Source organism: Ochotona curzoniae, unplaced genomic scaffold (assembly GCF_017591425.1).
Source record: "Ochotona curzoniae isolate NIBS_2020 unplaced genomic scaffold, NIBS_Ocur_1.0 contig_1071, whole genome shotgun sequence".
Lineage (NCBI taxonomy): Eukaryota > Metazoa > Chordata > Mammalia > Lagomorpha > Ochotonidae > Ochotona > Ochotona curzoniae.
In genome coordinates, this window is record NW_024464939.1 from 26,484,647 (window position 1) to 26,508,992 (window position 24,346).

The 24,346-nt window shown below is 42.7% G+C and overlaps 2 protein-coding genes across 2 annotated transcripts in view; both read left to right on the plus strand.

Moving 5' to 3' along the window:
- The first annotated feature begins 298 nt into the window (after positions 1–298).
- Positions 299–2,323, plus strand: LOC121166016 (UPF0329 protein ECU05_1680/ECU11_0050-like). The gene has a single exon (XM_040995047.1). It carries the CDS (start codon positions 726–728, stop codon positions 1,083–1,085), a length of 360 nt encoding a protein of 119 aa, XP_040850981.1. The 5' UTR covers positions 299–725; the 3' UTR covers positions 1,086–2,323.
- Positions 2,324–2,614: 291 nt separating this feature from the next.
- Positions 2,615–24,346, plus strand: part of LOC121165982 (aspartyl/asparaginyl beta-hydroxylase-like) — a 150,997-nt gene continuing 129,265 nt past the window's right edge. The window contains exons 1-4 of the mRNA XM_040995007.1: positions 2,615–4,686; positions 11,331–11,438; positions 14,264–14,338; positions 17,981–18,106. Coding sequence (XP_040850941.1) covers positions 14,320–14,338; positions 17,981–18,106 — 145 coding nt within the window. The 5' untranslated portion in view covers positions 2,615–4,686; positions 11,331–11,438; positions 14,264–14,319. The remainder of the gene's footprint in view (positions 4,687–11,330; positions 11,439–14,263; positions 14,339–17,980; positions 18,107–24,346) is intronic.

Here is a 24,346-nt window from a genome sequence, read left to right on the forward strand (position 1 = left end):
AAAAGCACTTTGAAAGCAGTGTCTCACCTGAGATTTAGAAATTAGTGTGTATTCCATTTTTAATTGCTGATTCTTCTGTTGGAATGGGAAAGACATCCGTTGGCTTGTGGGTCTGTGCTCATTAACAGGGAAACATACTTAAAGGAATACTAATTACACAATGTGAAATACAAGTAGCAAAGAAATATTATTTGTTATTTAAATACTACTTCATTAGCTAAAATATTTGAATTGTATTTAATTTTTGTTTGTGTAGTTTTAAAGAATACAAGTCTAGATATTTTCAAAGTTTTAGTTTTTTGAGCTAAAAATTTTCCAAAAGTTTGACACGGAAACAAATTATGAACAGTTTTCAGTTTTATTTGCAGTGTTCCTTTACTTATGTTGTTACAGTGATGGAGTGTGATTGTTAACCCGGTAAAGCACTGCCTTTGGGGATGGACTCACTCTGATAGCATTGCATGTTAACATTGGTTTTTCAAAGCAAGTCATACCACTTTGCAAGCTGCAGAAACATGATGGCGGGTTTCTAGTGTCTGGTTCCTAGGTGTTGTGTTCTGGAGGTGTGTGCATGTGTTTCTTAGTCAACATTAAAAAAATACCTGTTCAAGTAACTTAACCAGCATCTCCTGTGTTGGGAGATCTTAAGAGAGTTTTTCACTAAGTTGCTCTTCTATGAATTAAGACATATTGTCAGTAAACATGTTTTCCTTTGATTGAAAATCATGAAAACCCAAGAACTCATTAAAGAAGAGTTCAAGAAGGAAAAAGAGAAACCCGAGTCAAGAAGGGAAAGTAAGAATGAAGAGAGAAGAAAGGGAAAGAAAGGAAAAGAGGATGACCGGAAGGGTGAGAGAATGGCTGCTTTAGAAGTATCCAGGAGAGAGTCGTCCCCTACTGTGAGAAAGAGCAGAGAAAAGGAGAAAGCAGAAAGTTCAAAGACTAAGGGGAACAGGGGAAAGTCAGCGCCCATGAAAGATCCCAGTAAACCGGCACCCAGAGAGAAGAGTGACAGAAAGGAAAGCCGAAGTTCTGCCAGACTGGCACTCCTAGCAAAGGGAAACAGCCAGAAAAGAAAGAACTAACATGGAAATGGCATATTCTGGATCGTGACTGGCCACAAAAACAGGCATCTAAAACTTAACATTACCCCCGGTTGGGAACGATGTGTGAATTACTCCTGGAATGTATTTATTGGTGCTCAGCAAGTACATTCTTTGAAATTTACATATATTGTCTCATGCCTCTAAAACTAAGAGCTGATGCTTTGAAGATGTGTCATTAAATTTTAATGTAAAATTCCTGTTTTTATTAATTTATTGATGTAATCAGATAAGTGTATGTGTATACTCTGAATGATAATATATTTGGATGCCTTCATTGGGGTTAAACAAGTAAGAATACCTCAGTTGTTAACTTTTGCAATGGCGTGACTCGGCCCAAGGCCTGCCATGTCCAGGTGTGTGCTGCATGCACACGCTGTGAAGAAGATGGTGTTTCTGTTTCCATTGTGTTCCTTCCCCTCTCTTTTCCCTGTTTTGCTTTTCTCCTGTCCTTTTTGTTCCTCCCATCCTCCTTCGCTCCTTCCATCATGCTTTGCTCCTTCCTTCTCCTCCCCATTTATTAATCCCTCTTTCTTCCAGAGCTCTTTTGTGGGTATCTCCCAGGCTTAGGTGCTGCCTCCCTCTTCCCCTGTGCTGCATCCCTGCCTCTCTTGGTCTTTCAAGCCCCACTTCCTCCTCATTCCTCATGCTTTACCTGGGTTCTGTCCTCCAGTCTGTCTGTCTGTCTTTTTTCTTTTTCTTTTTCTTTCCTTTTCTTATTTCTTTTCTTTCCTTTCTTTTTTCTTTTCTTTCCTTTCTTTTTTTCTTTCGTCTCCTTTCCTCACCCCTTTATGTTCCCTCCACTCCCAACTATCCCCATCCCTCCCTTTTGAACCACTTCCAGGTACTTCTTGTCTCTCCTCCAACAGATATTGACTGTGTGCCAGATACACGGAATTTAGTCCCTGAATAAAAGAGCAAATTCTATTTAGAAGTTTAGTTTCAGAACCCTGGTTTATAAAATCTTTACAGACTTGGAATAGTTATGGAAAGGCATCATGACTTCAAATCGGGGCATCCTTGCAGCTTATGTATCTATCTTTTCTTTGTATGACATCTGTTGTTCATGTTTGATTGTATCATAATTATTACCATTTCTCAAGAGCTGAAAATTTTAAATCTGGGTAAAAATCAGTTTAACTTCTCAGAAGATATTTAATAAAATGCAATTTCAATAAGAAATATATTTCTGCAAGTGGTTTACAGTATCTCGTGCCTTCATTTTTCTTAATATTTATTTATTTTTATTGGAAAGTCAGATATACAGAGAGAAGGAGAGACAGAGATGAAGAACCTTCGTCTATTGATTCACTCCCCAAGTGGCCGCAGCAGCCGGAGCTGAGCTGATCCGAAGCCAGGAGCCAGAAGTTTCTTCCAGGTCTCCCACTTGGGTACGGGGTCCCAAGGCTTCAGGCCATCCTCTATTGCTTTTCCAGCTACAGGCAGGGAGCTGAATGGGAAGTGGGGATGCCGGGATTAGAACCTGCGACATATGCGGTCCCACCACTTGCAAGGTGAGGACTTTAGCTGCTAGGCTACCACACTGGGCCCCATTTTTAAAAAAAAATTATTTATTTGATGGCAGACTTAGTGGTGAGAGGGAGTGGCAGGGGAGACAGAGAGCTTCCATCTGCTGCTTCACTTCCCAAATGGTCTCAATGCCTGGAGCAAGGCCAGGTTGAAGACAGGAGCTTCTAGATCACACACGTGGGTACAAGGGACCAAGAACCTGAGCCACCTTCTACTGCTTTCACAGTCACATTAGTGATTTCTGTATCCAAAGCAGAGCAACCAGGACTCAAACCAGTGCTCTTGGGGGATGCCAGCACCAGAGGCAGAAGCTTTACTTGCCATGCCATAGCACTGGTCCTTGTATGTATGAAATTTTTATGTGTGATGTCTGGAGAAAATCAGTTGATATTGAGAACACCCTGTTTATAATAAAATACTTGAATGCTGCCACAAATATTTTTATAAAATGGCCCTTCCTTTGTTAGTACGAAGAGCTTAAGCTACACAGATGCTTCAAGGCAGAAATGTGTAAGCTTAAGTGCAAATATATTAATTTTTTAAAACTTTATTTTTTATTTTTCATGGTATGGTTCCGTAGGCATGGGGAGTCTCCCCTGCACTTCCCCCAATTGCCCCACTGCTGTCCCGTGTTATTGCAGTAATGTAGTCCTTCAGCAACTGTCACAAGTCTAACATTCTGCTGTGTAAGTGTATCAAGGCATTGCAGGTATAGACAAAGGTAGAAAATCTAGTATGGTCTTGGTATATTTAACGGTTTCACTGGGAATCCTCCTTTCATTCGAGAGTAAAGATGCATACTGCAGCATGGTTTCACTTCTCAGTATGCTGGTCTCCATTATATAGTTCATTTATGAAAATGTATGTACATACATACCTACCTATATATCCTGTAGTTTGCATGTGTATTTTTTTCTTGCATACTGGCAGCTTTCATTGGTGGGAATCAAATACCTAGCATTTGGTGGTGAGAAATCCAACATCTGCAGTAGTAATGCACAGCAAGGGAAAATCCTAGGATAATATATTAAAATCTAGACAAAGAATAAAATCCTAGAGAATAAATAATCCAATGCCTTTGTTTAATCCAGTCTGAAGCTTTCTTGGGTAGAAACTTGACCCAAATTTAGCAGTTGTTGATTAGTCAGGACTTTTCTGTTTGGATTCCAGTAACACTTTGAATAAGAAGCTAGCTTTAGGACTCCTTTGGTTGCAAACACAGGTTTCCTGACTTCAGCAAGTAGATACAAAGTGCAGGATGTCATCAGGGCTGTGTTGCTCCCTAGCCCTCATCCCCGTTGGCTCTGCTGCCTTCTGCCCAGCTTCACTCTGTAGAGACAAGCTGCCACTTCCGGAGAAAGAGGAGTCTGAGCCTCAGCAACACCTTGCCTGCTTCTCAGCCCCGCTGCAAGGGTGCTGGTTTATGGGCTGGCTGTGGGAGAGAAGCTGGGGAAGAATTCCAGCCAGCTGGGTTAGGTGTGGTGGGCACTGTGACCCTTAATCGTGCTGGGAAGTCTTCTTGGCTTGCTCAAGAAGGATTGACTGGGTATTTCCCCCGCCAGACTGCAAGGAGGAGGGTTCGTGGGGCGAGAGAATGACTCTGATGAAGAAATGGACAGAAAAAAGGGAAGCAGGTCCTCATTGCACATACACAAGTCATGACATTTTCAAAAGCACACGTGGTGCTCTGTCTTGCTGCTGAGATAGGTGGATGGATTGCCGTTTTGTTAATGCATGAAATGTTTAGAGTTAACTTTCTCCGTGGACTGTTCTCTCTTACAGAGGGCAGAGGATTATAGTTAGGACAATTCTAGTAATTTTATCTTGTTGAAAGATAAAGACTATGGGGCAGGAAGCACGGAAATCCTAAATTCTAACTAGATGAGTGAAACGGTTTATAATACCCCGATTGGCCTAAGCCCATAGGCACTATCTATTGCTCAGTCAGGTGCTTGGAAATCGTTCAGTTTCATCCTGGCTTGGACCATTCAAGAATTAAGACTCTACCAGAATGTTTTAGGATACTTCTAGAGCACTTGGGAACTGGAACCTGGTTAGTTTCTTCATCGTCTTTTCTCTTTCTTCCCCTTTTCTGCTCCTCCTCCACCCCTTTGTTTACTAGATAAAAAAGCTTCAACATTTCTTTTGAAATTGAGGTTACACTTTATCCAGCTGTATTTAGATTCAACTGAAAACTTAGTAACCTAATGTATCAAAACTATGTTAGCACTTTGTTTTGCATCACCTTTAATACAACAAGAAGCCAGTGGTTGTTCCTTTGTGTTGTTACCTAGGTATAATTAAGTACAGAAAGATGACCCTGTCTGAGCAAAATAAACCAACTAAGAACAGGGACATGATTTTGTAATAGTCATAGTAGGGAGTCAGAAGAAGTTCTGAGGAAGACTTCACAAGTGAAAATTAAATATTCAGAATGTAATTCTTTGTGTATTATTGACAATATTTTGTTTTAAATTGTGGTGTATGATAATACTTAACAATTTCTAAGAACTGTATTGGCATAATTTTTCCTAAACTGTCTATGGTAACATTTCACATTTTAGTAGCCTACTTTTCATAAACATGATTAGTCTTATATAAATATTTGATTGTAAGTTTAGCTAAAAATCTCTTTTTATTTTGTGCTGTTCACGTCACTTTCTTTGAAACAATTACATCATTGATTTCTTTGTTGTTGTGTTGTTGTGCTGGATTTTTTAAATCCCCAGAAAATCATCAAGTCTGAAGTCGGTGCGAAGGCATAAAGGTGGTTCATTCAGGTTAGCCTAGGTCTCCCAGCTGCCTCCCCCAGCCCATGTTTGGGCAGGGCAGGGGTTATCACAGCCGAGGCTGCTGCAGGATTCACAGGGAGGACGAAAAGAAGGAAGAGGGAGCGAGCCCGAGCTCCCGGTTGAACAGCCCAGTGTTCTTATACATTTTAGGCTATTAATTATACAGTCATGATTTAGCAGGCTTCTGTTGGTGGGTTTGAAGCAAGCAACTTTTTAAAAGTACAAATCGATAAGCTATAGGGCGGTGAATCTTATCAAACACCAGCTACCTCCTTGCTGAAGAGTGGTCTGCCCATGTGACCTGCCAGGTGTCCTGCCAGCTCTCACATAGACTATCAGGCCTGGAGTTCTTCATTGTCTAACCTCTGTGCTGCATTCAGTTTGTGCGTGAATCTTCATTCTTTCTAATAGGACTTGTAATCAACTTCCTGAAATCTTACCTTCTAAAACAATTCATTCATTTATTTGCAAGTGAAAGAACACTTATCCATTGGTTTTCCCCAAAGGCCCACAACAGCTGAAGCTGGTGACTGCTAAAGCAAGGAGCCAGGAACACAGCCCAGGTCTTCCATATGGGCCACAGAAATGCAATTGTTCAAGCCGCCTGCCGGGATCTGCATTCACAAGAGCTGGAACCTGGCATCAAGCCCAGGCAGAACCCTAATCATGATGCCAGACCCCCATTCCCTTTCTCTTTTTCAAGCAAACATTTCAGTTGTACTTTAAGGATGGTTAGTTGGTTTCGTGCATGGATCCTGTCTCCTGAGAGACTGGTAGAGAAATGGACGTATTTCCGTCCCTGACGAGTCCTGAGACTGACTCAGCTCCAGAGGGGTCGAATTCACTGACAATATTTTGTACTATTAGAGGTTTCTACAATGATTTCTTAAGTCTGTAAATACTACCATGAAAAATAATGGAAGTCAGTGACTTTCAATGCCACATGTTTTGAGGTAACTCCTTTTCTGTGAAGTGGGTCTGATGCGTTAGGCTGTGACTCATGACTTTGGTGCCTTTGGTAATACTTATTAGATTTGATTATTCAGAGAATTTCACTGCGTAGTGTATCTTGGAGTTGGTGACTTTGGTATTGTTAGATAGAACTGAAAACCTGCAGCTCAGCTTGTCGGAGCCACCTGACGCTGCATTGGTGGGGGCCGCTGGCACCTCGTGGGGCCTCAGGTTCTGTTTGCTTCAGCACAGCAATGGTAATGAAATGGTTAAAAATCTGGAGTCACTGCAACTTTGCCTGTTTTCAACAGGTCTGGAGTCCTTTGTAATAAATCTACCTGTGAAGTAGGTATCCTAGACAGAGTTAGCCTCCCGAGATGATGAGGCAATTCAAAATACTTAAGAACACTATATATTTGTAAAACAACAAGAATGGTTAGTTTTAGAGCATACCACATAACGCTAGAAACACTAATGATGAAGTCTGAAGTTTAGTACGTCACTTAATACATTATAAACACAAATCTTAAGCGTAGGAAACCATTGGGAAGTTTTATCACTGGCCAACCTTAAAAAAACCCAGCCGTGAGTTTGTACTCGTAAGACGCCTTTCCGTAGAAGCACCCTGCTGGTCCTCAGGTTTTCTACTCTAGTGAGCAAAAACCTGCTTGGTCCCGAAAGGCCAGTTCTGCATTTTCTCTGTGTTTCTATGTCTTCTTGTCACTGTTGTTTCTATGGAAAAAGAGATTTTTCTACCTCAGGAAGTTGGGAATATATTTAACAGATTTTCTGCCAAGTATTTCCCAGAATCTTTTGGTTACTTGTAGTAAATCCATGCAAATTGGTTTATATGGACAAAATATTGATTTACCTCACATGATTGTAAACCCCAGGTTGTCATTGATTTTTACTGGTTGAGGAGTGCAAACAGTGTTTTGGACCGCTCTGTCCATTTGTGGCCTCTGCCAGAGTGTTGGCCGCCTCCTCAGACAGAGTCCACATGCTTGTCTTTAACTCTTAATTCTCGGAGGGAGGGTGGGAGAATGGGCTGCGATCACAAGACCTGGGTCAGTCCACTATCCACTTATTAAAGCCATTGGGTGATGGGAAAACAGTTCCGCAAAAGGAAACCATCGTGCTGTTCTCTGAAGAAGATGGGAGAGGTTTGGATCAGGCAGAGTCTGCCCCATTCCTCATCTGCACTGAAGGCAGCCAGATCACACAGTTTATTTTCTGAGCGGCGCTTGCCAACGTCACCTGCTACTCTGGCTAGACTGTGCCCTTGCTCTGTGTGGGGAACTTTTCTGCATGTCCTGCATGACCAGTGAAGGGAACATGTTTGCACTTAGGTGTCTCAGAGCCTTCCGAGGGGCTGTACCTTACATGCACCTGTTACCATGCTCATCATCCTGCTCCTTCTCTGGGCTCTGCTGCCAGGCTGAATGAACTCCCGCTACTGGGTGCGGGAACCTACGTTATTAATAGACACATGTGGCAAATATGCAAAACAGAACATTTAAAAACACTTCAGCTGGGTGTGCTTTTGGGGGCTCTTCCAGGGGGGACTGAGACTCCAGGGGTTTCGCCTAGGGGGGGACTGGGACTTGAAGTGTGACCACCTTGCTGAGAAGAATCGGGACACAGGAGATACAAAATTAAGATGAACCAGTGCACACATTATTGAGTTTTCCCGGGCATCTTTATGCTAAGATTTTTTCAGGGCAAGCAGGCAGGAAAAAGTTACTTGTTAACTAAACAATAGCATACAAGCCACCCTAAAGATAGATCACAAGGAATTTGGGAAAGGATCAGCTGGCTTCAGGCATCGGTGTAGAAAAAAGGAGTTACAGGAACCAACGCTGGTAAACAGATCTAACAAGAAAAGGAACATAACAAAACTTTGTACTCAGATACATTTAGGCCACAAGCACTAGAAGAAGAGGAAGAGATAGCGAGGTGCCTCCCACATTCCCAGTCACACTTGGCCAGCAAGGCCACCAGCAATCCCAGCAGGAAGTCTGCTTCCTCAGTATTCTCTGTCAGAATGTCGGAGACTTTGGCTCCTTGGGCATCTGGTGGTCTGCTTCAGGGGTCAAATATCCCACAGTGTGCACTGTTGAAGAAAGTGTTCAGATTTTTAAACAAGGAAAACCCAAGACTCCTCCATAATTGCAATAGGTTTTTTTTGGTGGGGGGAGGTCTGTGAAATGACATTTATTTATTTATTTGGGGGGGGGTGTATCCCGAATGCTATCTTTTTTTTATTACAATAGGTTTTAACAACATGGAGGTTGTCCATAATTCATGTCTATATGTGGGGAAGGTGAATGCACTAAATTGGTGTAAATGAAATAAAGGAAAAGTGGGTGCAATATTTCTATTATTCTATAGTAAATATGTCAAGATAGAATTTACTGGACTAATTTAATCCTTAAACTTTTCAGATGGATACTGTTTTATTCCCTTTTTGTATTTGTGGTAACCAAGATGGAGCAGCAGTAGTGTGCTTGAGATGGAATGTTGCTGTGGCAGAGTGCTGGAGGGTCTTCCTTCTGTCACAAGTCCGTTAACTGAATCTTACTCATTGTTAAAGTGCAGTCATGGCGTTCCTGCATTTGTCCTAAAACCAGGAATCTTAGAAACTTTTTCAGCTATCCAATTTTGGGGTCATTTTCATCATCCCCTTTCTGAAATCTGCCTGTTCATCTAGGGTCATGCCATGATGCATTCAGTTTGGAGTAGCTCTCACTGTGTCCCAGAATATTTAAAGGACACATACTCTGGTCCTGCTGCATCAGCCACCATGCTGCTCCTAACCCAGCACATCCCAGGAACAGGAAATGTGGGCTGTTCCCTTCACCCAATTTGACTCTCATGCCGCAACCTGGGTTTCCTTGGGGATGTAGATGTTAGAGTCATACCTGTTGATTGTGGATAGTCCCTTGGCGTTCCCTGCTGCCTCACTCCTCTGCATTGCCTCCACAGCATATGTTTCTGTCCAAAGTAGTTCATGCTTCATGTCTTATAAATTGCACTCTCTGCAGTGTTGGAATATTGTATGTTTACTATACAACAGGGCCCTACACTTATAGTTGCTAAGTATCTTGATTGAATGAATCCCATGAGCAGTTTACAGAGTTTAGTCTTCCTTTGTGCTTAAAGGAGGTGATGCATTCATGCTTTCCTGTTGTGTCAGGTGGATTAGGGTAACAGCGAGTAAAGTAAGTTAATTCCTATACTAAGATAATGTGTAAGTGATTCCGTATGTATGAGGGATTGATCTTGTGGTTGATTTTATCTATTTTTAAATTTCCAGTTTTAAGTAAAATCGGAGTAATTAAATGTTAGCTTTTTGAATAAATGTCTGCATATAACAAAAGAACTAAAAACAAGATGTTTAAAGGGGATTGGCTTAATTTTCAAAGTCGCATTGAGACTATTAAGGTGGACTTGCGTTCATTCAGCACTAATGGCTGTGGCAGCTGTGGCTGCCTGGTGGTCTCACCAGCTCGGAGGGCAGAATGAGTCTCGTTCTGAGGACTAGGACTGAAAGGGAAGACTGCTGGGAACTCCTAAAAGGGATCCCTTCAAGCCCAGGAAAGAGGCAGCGCCTAGGTGACCCTCTGCTTCGGGCCGTCCTGTCATCCAGGGGAGAAGCTGCATGGGGAGCCCGGACGGCGTGAGCATAAAGCCAGAGCTTCTTCCCAGCCAAGCAGTCTCAGAAGGACTTTTCTTCTGACTCAAGCCTTTCTGTTGTCTGCAGCCCAGGAACATGAAAATTGAGAAATTTCATTTCATTGCCTAATAATGTTTATTTCACTGATTTCCTTGCTATTTTTACTGCGTAATAAATCCACTTTGAAAACTTTTTGTTGACTGAGTTGACCGTATGAATTAGTTTTGTTGCTTAATTTTTAACATTTTGCCTCAAATTTGTGAGCCAAAAGCAACTTGGGTAGAAAAAAAAATGGGGTCCAGGGCATTAGGAACCACACCAGTATAAAAGCCTGCAGGGCTAATTCTCTACGGCATGTCCAGTACAGAATGTATTCATGTTAAATTTTAATGGGTTCCTAGGGATCCAAGGGAAGGGATCCCTTATGAGCCCAGGGTCTGGAAAGCTGACAGCATTATTTCTGTGCAGCGCTCACCTCTGGAAATAGCTGTGACCTGATGTTAATGAATTTATAATTCAGCTGCCTCTTTGGATGGAAAAAACAGCTCAATGTTTCTTCCCATTAGAGGGCCTGGTGTTCCACTGTTACATTTCTCATTTGTTTTACAATTTAAATTTTAAACAGAACTCCAGGTTGAGTTAGAGAAATCCAGCCATTTAGGGGTGTTGTGTGTCTGAATTTTGAAGTATTAGTGTTTTCAACTTTCTTCAAGCAGCAGAATCCCTGCTCACCCCTCCACTACCACCACCCAAAATGAAACCTTTTTAAAATGCAGCAGGAGTTAAGTTTTTCAGGCAATTGAAATGCTTATCTTTTTTGATGGGAAACTGTTGAGTTGCCCCTGTGCCATCAAGCACATCCTGAAAAAGCCTGTGAGGGCTAGTGAAGGAAAGCATTAAGGTTTTATGGAGTGCACAGGGTAACAGGAAGTTCAAGTGCGTCTTAGCTGTTCTCATTGATGAGCTGCGTCCAGGGCTCAGGAGTTAGAGCAAACACAAGGAGCTGCTTCCTGTGCATTTACCGTGTGTATTCAGATATTTGTGAACTCAAACAAGAACTTCTCTGCTGGCCTTTAAGTGAAAGGTTATGTTAGAGAAGCTATTAAAGGCCCCTGTGAAGTTGAAACTACTGTCCCATTTCAGTTATAATGTGTAAAACACTGTCAGTTACTTTATATTACTGATGACAATGTTTGAGGGTATTGGTTTTTTTTTTCTGATTTAATATATCCAAAAAGTAAATAAGCTGAAGGTAACCTTGTAAATGAAAAAATGCAGGATTTAAAGAAGGATCTGCTAAAGAAGCGTTTGCTTCGGAGCGGAGAGCCCCTCCCGAGGATGTGGAGCTGCCGGATGAGCTGGAGGAGCTGGGTCACCTGCGGGCAGGTAAGTCCTGCTGGAGTCTCACCAGGGGCCATCTTAGTCTGGCACTGATCCTCTGCCTGGGACTTGGCTTCACTTCGTTTACAGAATAACTACATTATCTTCTCTTTGGAAATCTTGTAGTATACTTCTTTTGTTTTTTTCCTGGTGACATTTGCTCAGCATGATCTTAATCTTGGAGATCCAGAACCCAAGGCATAGACCATTGTCCTTTGTTCAGGAACCCCGAAAACTAAAGGCTGTGTTTCTTCATTGCAATTCCAACATTTCCATACTATGTTATGTTGCAAATAAAAACAGACGCAGGACTAGTGTTGTCATTGTTTACCCCATGACTTCAGAGAGTGGGTTCCTGGCACGTTAAAACAACTTAAAAATTATTTGAGGGCCAGCGAGAGGAAGTCCCGACCCATCTACTGAGTCACACCTTAGATACGTATAGTAGCAAAGACCATCTAACTTTCTCATGTAGGTTTTACGAAATTGCCTCCCAGGGTCTGCTTGGATGGGAAGCTGGCATCTGGAACTGGATCCAGCAGTGGAACCTCGGCATCCTGATGGGAGATGTGGGCACCTGTACTCCCAGTCTGTTTATGAGGGTCCCACTGCTATAACGAGATACCCCATGTCTTCCTATGAGAGGCTGCAATTACGCCTGCGGGGATTCATAGATCAATTCAGTCCATCTGTAATCACTACACCCATAGGTTTGGAAATCTTAGATATATGAAATTTTAATCTGTTACTATTCTCTGGATACTGTAAAATTCCACTGCAGTTTTCAGACACAGTTCTTATGAAATTTGGTCTTATTCTGCCACCTATTGGCAATGTTAGGTATAACATTGGATGCTAAAAATTAATAGTGGATATTAAAAAATTGGATTCCAGAGGCATCCTGATGATAAGACGTTTGGCTTTCCTTTTTCTTTAAGATCACTGTATTGTTTGGAGGTTTTATTGTCTTCTGGCATTCAATGCTTGTGAAATTGATATAGTCATACTGTGCCTCCAGAACCAAAATAGTGAGTTTTTGCTTAGTTTTTTTTTAGAAAAGTAAACTTGGATTCAACCCAGCAAATCATACGCTGTAGAATAAATTTAAAATTTAAGCATTTTGTTTTTCTAAAATTATACATACTTGTATATGTTCTCCTTTGTTTCTAGTATTCCTTAATTTTAAAAGATCTTTAGTGTACTGGTTTATTATGCGTTCAAATCCCTTCAACTTCTTGGTAACAGTTGTTATAAGTGTTAACTTGTGAAACTTCCTCTTGTCTAAGTGCCTAGCTTCTTTGTTTGCCCTTGAGTCCACCCACCCATTCTGTAAACATAGTTACCTAACTCTCATAAAAATGCAGTGAACAACTCCTGTCCGCCATCCAGTCCCTCCCCTTTCCCCTAGCAGTCACACGTATAAAAGCAGAAAGTGCAGTTGCATTCTCACCATGTTCTCCATTCATTACTCAGCTGGTTGCACTTGGGCTTCTGCCTCTGGCAGGGGAGAGAAAGAGCATTTGGGAAATATGGAGCTCAAAGTCAATGGAAAGCTAAGTTGTCATTAGATACTAAAACAGTATCTAATGACATGAAGTGACTTGGCCATTCCTGTAAGATCTGAATGTGAGGTGTCGATGACGCATGTGGTAGATATCTCAGATGAATCGTGCAGGGAGCAGGTGTAGCCGTCTCACTGCCTGTTTCCCTGGGAGCCTGGGTTTCCACCTGTGTGGGGGAAGGAGGCCAGCACAGAGCACAGGGTTTACGTGGAGGAATGAGGTCCTGCATTCTCTGGTCTAGTGACTCGTTCTTCTGCGGGGGTGGTGCTTTCAGCAGATGGGACACAGGGGATCCAGGTAAGCAGCTGTCACAGGTATTTTGAGAGATACTTATGAAGAATGGAGATTGGAGACTTTTGTATGGAAACAGTTTGTGAAACAAACATCAATGAAAATACAAGGCAGTCTTGTGTTTTGAAATAATTTTGCAGTGTGATTAAACTTCTTCCCTTCCTAAAATTACCTTTTTCACTGTTGCTGTTGAAGATTAGCTCTCTGACATAACTGATATTGTGACACCATCTCACACGACAACATTTAGGATGCCATGTCTAGGGCCTATTTTATTCACCAGCATGCAGGCTATGTTAGTAAAGTAACGTCAATGTCGGTGAAATGGAGAGTTTCCTGTTTGTTATGCGGTGTTGCCGCTCGTCTGCCAACCTGACAGGCAGCATGGTGTCAGATGTCATCCTTCGTGTTCACTTCTGTGAGTCACCTGTGTTTGAATGCATGGATCTGTCTGATACATTTCTGCCAACTTGAAAGGATGGTCAGTTCCAGTTGCCACTTCATCTACTCACATGTCCTCCCCTCCAGGAGTGGCTGGTCAACCCTGACAACTCGGGTGCTGACCGTGTGCTTAACACCATGTCGGCTTTGCCGTCCACACCTCTGCTCTTACTTCCCAGGACTTCCCGTGTGAAAGCTCTGTCCTTCTCGTTTTATTCTATCATTAATGTGAATGTTCATAATTAGAGTTTACTGTTAGTGAAACTTTCACAAAAATCTGAAACCAATGTTCTTTTTAAAAAATTGAAATATTTTTAACTTTTATGTTTGGTGACAAAATAAAACCAATGTTCAGTATTTACCTTTCTTCCAACATGGGAGGAAAATTAGTAAACAGATATGGAAAGATGTATAGTTTCTTAGCCAAATATATTGTTCTTAATATGTATATATACAAGAATGCCATATTTGAATAAGAGAATCCCACACTAATGCCTGGATATTTTCCACTTACTTTTGATTTTATAATTATTTTAGAACCCCAGTATATCGAAGATGAAGTAGATGAACCGATTCAGTCTGTTCTTCATGAAATGGTACACACAGAGCATGGTATGAAATAAAATTAACTTGTTGCAAGTTTTTAAAATAATGTTTATTTGAAGTGACCTGGACATTACTTTAAAATTTACATACTAATTGGATATTTGAGTTACTTTTCCAAAAAGAAAAATGTGTTCCAATCATCAGAGCCCAAATACTATGTCTAAAATGGAGCTAGGTTTACCTGATTTTACCCTACCTTGCTAAAAGTGATTGCCATATACCTGGCAAAGTGATGGACTAAGTGAGGACAAGTAAACCAAGGATGAATGGGTGGGGCTGAGAGGAGGAACATGTCACGGACAAGATGCTGCTGGCTCATTGGGTGCTGTCATCAACTTTCACCTTCCTTGATACCGGGCTGGTTGCCAGAGCAAAATGAGAGTTTTCATTATTGGTAGGCTATATTTTCAGACAGGGGAAAAAAAGCACATTACCAACTTAGGGGATATAAAGCATTTTCTCAACACTTAACATTGATCTCAGAAAGTTCTCCTGTGAATTCTGTTAGAAAAGTTTCAGTGATAATCTAGAAACCAATGCTGTTCATTTTTGTAAGGTTGTTTCTTAAGTGTCCCTTGATGAAAGCGGAAGACATAACCCTCCAAAAACAACTCATGCAGGGATTGTATCCTGACACCCATGCTGGCTTGGTGCAGTCCCAAAGTAGCCCTAAGGGGGAAATAATCGTGTGCCTTAAATACACAAACATTCCCTGTGATTTGAACTGATGTTTGCTAATGGTTGTTAGGGATGCAAGAGCTGTTTCCTCTGTTGGCTGTAGGAAGCCACTGTCTTGAATGTAGCTCTGCCCATCTGAGCTAGTAGTCGTTCCCTTGCCACAGTCTGTTTCTGTTGTATCCTAGCACGAGGGAGATGCAGTCTAAGGAAGGGATTTCAGCATAGTGAAGCAAAGTGCTGAAATGGGGAAACTTGTGTTCTATGGGACTTATCCACGTAGAGCAAGAAGAAACATCCCTGCAGGAGAGGACACCTCTGTATAGGAGCTGAAGGCTGGTGGAGAACTCCAGGCTAGCGTTGCTAGTGTTTGCAGAAGAGGGCGCAGTGTGTGTGAAGCCCAGAGGCCAGAGCATCTGCAACCATCAGAATAGCCGACACATGGGTTGCACAAGCAGTGAGATAAGAGTTTCTCACTGAGAGTAATTGACCCCCCATGCAGCATGGTTAGCAATGTTGTACACTCTGGTTACAGCAAGAGAGACTTGTATGGGAAGGTGCAGGAGGTTAGTAGGCAGACCAGATGGAGGTTGAGCTGCTGACCCCAGTGAATTGAGATGGTTTGCCAAATTCAAGTTAGCCAATGTAGGTCTGCAGAGAGGGGAAAGGCAGTTTTAGGTGCGTGGGGCGGGCTTCCAGCCAGAGGAAGGAATTCAGTCTAGCATCATGTTCCCAGCCACACACTTCTAGCACCTGCTCTTTGTTTACTGAGACTTTTGCTTTAGAAAATCACATGTATGGTCATGGCTTTAGATACTATTTATATGCTGGTAACTTGGATATATATAGATGCAACCCTGATCTCTGCTCTAAACTTCTACTTTACCCCCTTATGCACCTGTTATTGCCATTTTAATGTTGTTGGTATATCTCAGTCTTAGAATCTATCTAACCTGGAATTCTTCGTTCTTCCTCATCTCCTGGCTCATTCCCACACTCCTCAGCTCCTGCGTCCCTGAACTGCCTCTATTCTAGTCTCATGCAGTTTTGCTAATGGCCTTCCTACCTACATGGCTGGGTCCACTAAAAACCCCGTGTTCCTTGATTTCTCTTGTCTGCCTTCACATCTAATCCATTAGCAGGTCCTGTCAGCATGGCCTCCAGCACCCATCCTGACTCTGGTGGCCGGCTATGACCATTGCCAATTGCCTTGACCTCCGCTGTGGCGTGTGGCTGGATCCTCCATGTCTGTTTTCACTCTTTGTATCCCTGATCTCATGTGGCCTGCCAGTCCTGCTTTACTTCATCGCAATTGCTCCCTTTTCTGTAACCCAGCTGACCTTCCCTGGATTTCCTTTTGATTCCCAAAAGTGCCCGTGCCTTGAAGATCTTGTTATAATTTATTTCCTGCTGGGATAAGTTTCCCACCTCTGCCCCATCTTCATATCCCAACATGCCTTCTCTGCGCACCATCTCTAAACCATCTGTCTTCCTTCCCCCACCAGTATGTTTCATTACTAGAGCCAAGTCATGTATCTGCTGTTCATTAGTGTGGCTTTAGCACAGTGTCTCAGAATTCTCATCTTTCAAAGTGGGATAATAGTTTTGCCCTAGGGTTGATGTAATGGTTGTAGAGGGCTTGGCAATATCGTGTTAAATAAACTTGCAAAAAGTCATGTTCTTCATACTTGGCTCTCACTAAGCAGTAGAGACTCAATGGGGGTTAGAGTGGTACTTGGTCTCCCTACCGAAAAAAGGGAAATTTTGCTTAACTAGTGGAAAGGATTATGTTATCTGTAACCCTAAAAATCATGAAACTGCAATGAATACTTAGGAAGGAGGATAAAGAAGGGGGAATATGCTAAGAAGAGAAGAATAAAAAAGTTCACAACAGGAATAAGGATTAGTGAGTTGCTTCCTGGGGAGTGGAAAATGAATCCCAGGAGAAACAATATACCAGGCTATGACTAGAAGACAGGAAGCAAGGAAAGTTTGAGTACCAAGAGGTCAGTGTGGTTCATCACAGCTGAGAGTGTTAGTCAGGAAGCTATAGTGTTAGTATTGTAATAAGAAGAGTAACAGTAACACTATGAAGCATGTTAAGAGATAGCTGTTTTTGTTTTCCTCTTCATAGCAGTGTTGTGAGTAGATAACCCACTTTGTGAATGCACAGACCCATGTCATGGTCTGAGGGCTGCACAAAGTCAGAGCTAAGTGCACCTCACTCGTGTTCTGTAGTTAGAGCAGCATGCACAGGAGCTGCTCTGCAGGGTCCCTGGACAGTAACTGCTGGGACAGTTTTTAAGCAGTGCAACAATCCAAACCACGTTGCAGTGCATTTAGATAGCCTTTCCAATGTCTGTTTGCGCAGAAGCAGCAGACCAGCTCAGTGAATCATAGAAGTCAGTTTCAGAAGTGAGAAAGGGCAGATTTAACCTAAAGGCTTCTCAGTGGAAGGTCTGCATGCTGCTACATCAGTCATATGACATAGCTGGTAAGTTATGTAGGCTGGTCTGTGTGTGGAACCATTTGAAAGTCACTTCAGATTGCATTGTGGGCTTCTATGCCAGCGCTCAGGGAAAGATCATTAGGTGATATTTTCTTTGACACAGTGGTTATTGAAGAGGCAAACAGGTCATGAAATTTGAGCAGATAATGAATGTTGAATATTGAGCACTTCTGTGACTAGGAATACATTCTGGGTACACATAATAAATTGAATATGTAGGATCCTTTTCATGATGAGTTCTCATTTTACTGAAAAGAGACTTGCCCTACCCCACTGGCTCGGGAAGACCAGAATTGGGCAGAGTGAGGACATATCTTCAGAGTGAAGGGATGGTGGCACCAGCAGGGGTCCATAGGAGGGTTGGGACATGCTCCGTAGTGGGAGAGCTAAAGCAGTACCCTTCAGGGGCTGCCACGGGGCCTTTATCATGACCCACTTCACAGCGTGCATTGTCACTGTTGCAGGAGAAGACCTGCCACCAGAAGAGGCGGGACCATCAGAAGAACCCCTACCAGATGATGACAGTTTCCTGGTAGCCAGTGACCAAGAGGATCGATTTGAGACCCCAGAACATGAAATGGTTTCTGAAGGTAGAACACGTTTTCTTGTTTTCAGGATAAGATGGCAGTAGATGATTTATAATTATGAATGTTTTTCTTATGCGCCTTTGAATCCAGTGCTAACTTGAACTTGTAATGTTTTGCAAGTTGAAGCTTAAAGCTACTTCCATTAACATGATTTTTCCTCCGGATCAGATATATTGGTTTAGATTTGAATCACTTTTAAGAGAAACTTTGACTATATAAATTTCTCATAAAAAAGTAGGTGAAATACTTCAGTCAACTATTTTTTACTATGCACTCCTGCTCAGGGTGCCGCTTATTGTATGAAATTCAAATAGCTAAGGGAATATTTGACGTGATGAGATCTGTTCCAGCTCTTCCTACGTCACGACCACTGTGGCTAAAAGGGGTGGAGCTTAGCAGTCCTGATCATCTACACCAGGCCTCCTGCTCTTGCTCAGCATCCAGTTAGTTGGTATTCAGACTTTGCAGATTGCTGCGTGTGGCTGTCAGAGAGCGCAGGTGCAGCCAGGGACAGCACCTGATCAGCGGAGTAGCACTGTGTTTGTGCTACACATTATACAGCTGGCAAATCATTTCGGGGACTTCTTCAAAAACAAAAACAATGAAAAATGAACTTTATTTCTTAAAATATTTAGCATACAGAGAAATTACTTTAGAAGCAAGCAGCTCTTAATCTATAAGAGGCTGTATTTCCTGTGTCTTGTTTGTGCACCTGTTGTTTCAGAGCAGAAAATGTACTTTCCTATAGAAACCATATTGTATGCGATGGTTTGGTTTCCCTATCAGCCTGCAGCATGACACCTAGTGCATCAATTTCTGTGGGAAAAAAAATGCCAATCCCAAATGCTGCAGACCATGCAAATGACTTCAGTGACATTATACATTAAAGCCAGGCCTTTGAAGACAAGCTTTAGGATTGTCGTTAAGAATCATTTGACATGGGAAGGGAAGATGGCCGACGTAGGAGAAAGGCTATGAGGGAGAGTTCAGTGAGAGAAGGTTAGAGTGCTGCAGAGGCAGCGAAGAGGAGCGGCAGGAAACCGTAGGGAGAGGTCCGTGAAACTCCCTGGGACAGTGTGGAGCCAAAAAGTTCCACACAACTCGGAAGAACAACGAGAACGGAGCAGGGCAAAGGTAGAGAAGCCGACATCCCACTCCAGACCTGCTGAGTCACCTTTGAGAGCGGCCTGACGGGAGACGCGGCCAGCTTGGAGACAGGGAAATCGGAGGGATCGTCGCCGGCGGAATTCTTCAACAACAGCAGAAGCAGACTGCAGCAGCCGGACTTTGGTGAGCTGGGGATTAACGTGGCAGCCTCCGCATTCCCCACCCCCTGCTGAGGCTCCAGCCTCTGAGAACACAAGGGGCGCAACCTGAAACTGTCAGGTCTGTGCCTTGGGAACAGCGGTGCGTGTTGGTGGCTGAAAAGGTCCCGGGAAAGCGCCTCAGATCTTCCTGCGCTAAGTGGGCCAGTGCATCTCAGCGCGCGGAGGCTGCTGGTGGGAGTCTGGAATCCCCGACACCCTGAAACCCTGTGGGTGGGCGACAGCACCAGGAGGACTCTGAGCGCCGCGCCGGGCTGGGCTAGGCGGTCCCGCCTGCAGCAGCCGCCTCCGTAGCGCAGGAGTCAGGAGGGTGCTGAACTGGGAAGTGTAGCGCTGTGTGTCCCTGACACGCAGATGCCACTCCCATAGTGTGAACTGTCCATTCCTCGCCTCCCACCCCGCAGTCCTGAGTGTAGGCGACACACCGGGAGAGCTCTGAAATCTCCTGTGCCACACTGGCACTGTGCGATCCCGCTGAGAAGTTATTTTAACAGGGCGCCTGGGTCACACCTCCTCTACGGTCCTGTGAGGAGGAGCCACACACACACCACGAGTGGTGGAATCACTGCACAAGAGCCACGCCCAGAAAGTGCCTCAACCACAGTCTTGTGTGTGGGAGACACACCAGGCGGGCTCTGAAAAACCCTGCAGTCCCTGACAAGGAGAACGCAGGGAGAAAGCACATAAAACCTTCTACGTCCTGTGGATTCCCGTGCAGGGGGCGCGCCCAGAGAGCGCCTCCATCCCTCCACGCCCTGCGGTGGCACACCTGTAGAAGAGGTGCCCAGAGTGTGCCTGGAATCCACTGGGCCCCCAAGGTGGTGCTCTACAGCCCCGGGCCCTGAGAACGCACCAACGGTGCCTTGAAAATTACCACGCCCGGCAACACCACGCTTGCAGGCTCCAATCTCTACAGGAAAGCACCTGACAGCCCCTCAACACACGGGTCCATTTGCCTTACCAGAATACACCAACGCAATGGGAAAAACCACTAGAAAGAGCTGTGCTCCAGATGAAAGAGCCAGCACCCCACCAAACATGGGCCAAAAGCCATTATCAATATCGGCGATGCGAGATGAAGACATGGACGTGTTACCAGCAAAGGAATTGATGAAAATAATGCTAAAATTTCTCAGAGACGTGGACACAAAGCTGGAAGACTACCAGAACCGCATAATCACCGAAATACAACAAATCAAAACCAAACTGGATGCCCAAGAGAATAAAATTGAAAGCCTCATCAACAGAATAAATGCGGCAGAGGAAAGGATCTCTGAAACAGAAGACACACAAAATGAAAGTGCCCAGCGAATTAAACAGCTAGAGACAAACCTCAGCAAAACTAATAAAATGATGCAAGAGATGAAGGATTACCTTAGAAAATTGAATATTCGGATCATCGGCCTCCCCGAGGGAGTAGAAAGAGAATCTGGGATGCAAGCAGTGCTTGATGAAATTATACAGGAAAACTTCCAAAACACTTGGAACACGAATCCACCCCGCATACAGGATGGACAGAGAACTCCCAACAGACATGATCCAAAGAGATCTTCACCCAGACACACGGTGCTCAAGTTCTACTCCAATGAAGACAAAGAAGGAATCCTGAGACAAGTACGAAGTAGAGAAAAGATCACATACAGGGGAAAACCCATCAGAATTACTGCTGACTTCTCCGAAGAGACCCTACAAGCAAGGAGAGAATGGACAAAGATCTTCCAAGTCCTGAAACAAAACAACTGTCAACCAAAAATAATCTACCCAGCAAAGATCTCATTTGTATTTGAGAACGAAATCAGATACTTCAATAGCAAAGAAAAACTAGAAGAATATGTCTACACAAAACCAGCCCTGCAAAGTCTCCTTAGAAATGCGCTAGTCCCGGACAAAAAGGAGGCAAATCACAAACAAAGTTGGCAAATAAGAAGGTCTCCAAACTAAAGGCCGCACAAACAAGACAACTACATAGGCAACAACACATACACAACACAAACACATGGCAGGGCAAAATTGCAACCTCTCAATTTTAACTCTCAACACAAATGGTCTAAATTCACCAATCAAAAGACAGAGATTAATAGAATGGATCATCAAACAAGACCCAACCATCTGTTGCCTACAAGAAACGCATCTAACCAGAAAGGATGCAAAGAAACTGAAAGTGAAGGGATGGAAAAAGATATTTCACGCTAATGGACGAGAAAAAAAAGCTGGGGTAGCTATCCTAATTTCAGACGAGATAGATTTCATTCTAACTAACATCAAAAGAGACAGGGAAGGCCATTTTATACTGGTGAAAGGAATGATCCATCAAGAAGCAATCACCATCATTAATGTTTATGCACCGAATCTTAATGCACCTAGTTACGTAAAGCAATTACTTACAGACTTAAGGGAAGACATAGACACCCGCACAATTCTTGTAGGCGATCTCAACACACCTCTAACAACAATGGACCGGTCTACGAAACAAAAACTCAACAAAGAAACAACAGAGCTCACACAAACAATAGAACAACTGGACTTAGTAGACATATATAGAACTTTTTATCCTAAGGCCACAGACTATACATTCTTCTCAGCGGTGCATGGCACCTTCTCCAGAATCGACCACATGATAGGACATAAAGCGAATCTAAACAACTTCCAAAACATTAGTATCATACCATGTACCCTCTCAGACCACCATGGGATGAAACTGGAAATCAACAACTCAAAACTCCCCAAGAAGTATACGCACTCTTGGAAATTGAACAATATGCTATTAAACGAACATTGGGTCAGAGAAGAAATCAAAGATGAGATCAAAAAATTTATGGAAACCAATGAAAACTCTGATACAACATTCCAAAACTTGTGGGACACCGCCAAAGCAGTGCTACGAGGTAGATTCATCGCAATCGGAGCGCATGTCAAGGCCCAAGAAAGACGCCAAATACAGGAACTAACCTCACACCTCCAGGATCTGGAAAAACAGCAGCAGAAGAGTCCCACGCACAATAGGAAACAAGAAATCATCAAAACAAGGGAGGAGATAAACCAAATAGAAATCAAAAAAACTATACATAAAATCAACAAATCAAAAAGTTGGTTTTTTGAGAAAATAAACAAAATAGACACTCCACTGGCCCGATTGACCAAAAAAAAACAAGAGAAAGTGAGAATTAATAGCATTAAAGATGAAAAAGGCAACATAACAACAGACACTGCAATCATTAAGAAAATAATTAGAAATTACTACAAAGAACTGTACTCCCACAAATTTGAGGACCACCAAGAAATAGAAAAGTTCTTGGACTCCCACCACTTACCAAAACTCAGTCCGGAGGCAACTGCAGAATTAAATAAACCCATAACCGAGGTAGAGATTGAAACAGTCATCAAGGATCTCCCAACGAAAAAAAGCCCAGGCCCAGACGGCTTCACTACAGAATTCTACAAAACATTCCGAACAGAACTAACCCCAATCCTCTACAAGCTCTTCAAAACAATAGAGGAGGAAGCAACCCTCCCAAACTCATTCTATGAAGCCAACATCACCTTAATCCCAAAACCGGACAGAGAACCATCAGAGAAGGAAAACTACAGACCTATTTCTCTGATGAACATTGATGCTAAAATTCTCAACAAAATCCTAGCCAATAGAATTCAAAAAATCATCAGACAGATCATTCATCCGGATCAAGTAGGATTCATCCCTGGGATGCAGGGATGGTTCAACATTCGGAAATCCATAAATGTTATAAACCATATCCAAAAACAGCAAAACAAGAACCACATAATAGTTTCAATAGATGCAGAAAAAGCTTTCGACAAAATCCAACACCTCTTCATGCTAAAAACTCTAGCCAAAGTAGGCATAGATGGGAAAATCCACAACATAATCAAAGCAATTTATGAAAAACCCAACGCCAGTATCATACTGAATGGAGAAAAGCTAGAACCCTTCCCACTGAGATCTGGAACAAGACAAGGGTGCCCGCTATCACCACTGCTATTCAACATAGTCCTAGAGGTACTTGCAGAGGCCATAAGACAAGAAAAAGAAATCAAAGGCATACGTATAGGAAACGAAGAAGTCAAGCTTTCACTATATGCAGATGACATAATCCTATACATAGAAAAACCAGGAGACTCAATACAGAAACTGCTAGAACTTATACGAGAGTTTGGCAGAGTGGCGGGGTACAAAATTAACGAACGAAAATCAACAGCCATAGTGTACGCAAATAACACCAAGATGGAAGAAGATCTAACCAACAGGATACCATTCAAAATAGCAGAGAGAAGTATGAAGTATTTGGGAATAAATCTAACCAAAAGCGTAGGAGACCTATTCGAAGAAAACTACAAACTATTTAAAAAGGAAATTGAACAAAACCTCAAAAGATGGAATAACATCCCGTGCTCCTGGATAGGCAAAATCAATATCATTAAAATGTCTATACTACCACAAGCAATATACATTTTCAATGCAATTCCAATCAAATTGCCCAAAACATTCTTCACGGAACTGGATACAATGATTCAAAAGTTCATCTGGAAGCACAAAAAACCACGAATAGCTAGAACCATCCTGAAAAATAAGAAGTCAGCAGGGGGAATCACAATCCCGGACCTCTGGACATACTATAGAGCAGTGGTTATCAAAACAGCCTGGTACTGGCACAAAGACAGAAAGGAAGATCAATGGAATAGAATAGAAGCACCAAAAGGGAACCCACACAAATACAGCCAATTAATCTTTGACAAAAAGACCAATGACAGCTCAAGCAAGTGGGAAGGCCTCTTTGGTAAATGTTGTTGGGACAACTGGCTGATAGCCTGTAGAAACAAAAAAATAGACCCACATCTATCACCATACACTAAGATCCAATCTACATGGATAAAAGACCTAAACCTACATCCAGAAACCTTC

What these genes read in the sequence shown, in the direction of transcription:
- LOC121166016 (XM_040995047.1), top strand. Translation starts at nt 726, where the DNA reads ATGAAAACCCAAGAACTCATTAAAGAAGAGTTCAAGAAGGAAAAAGAG.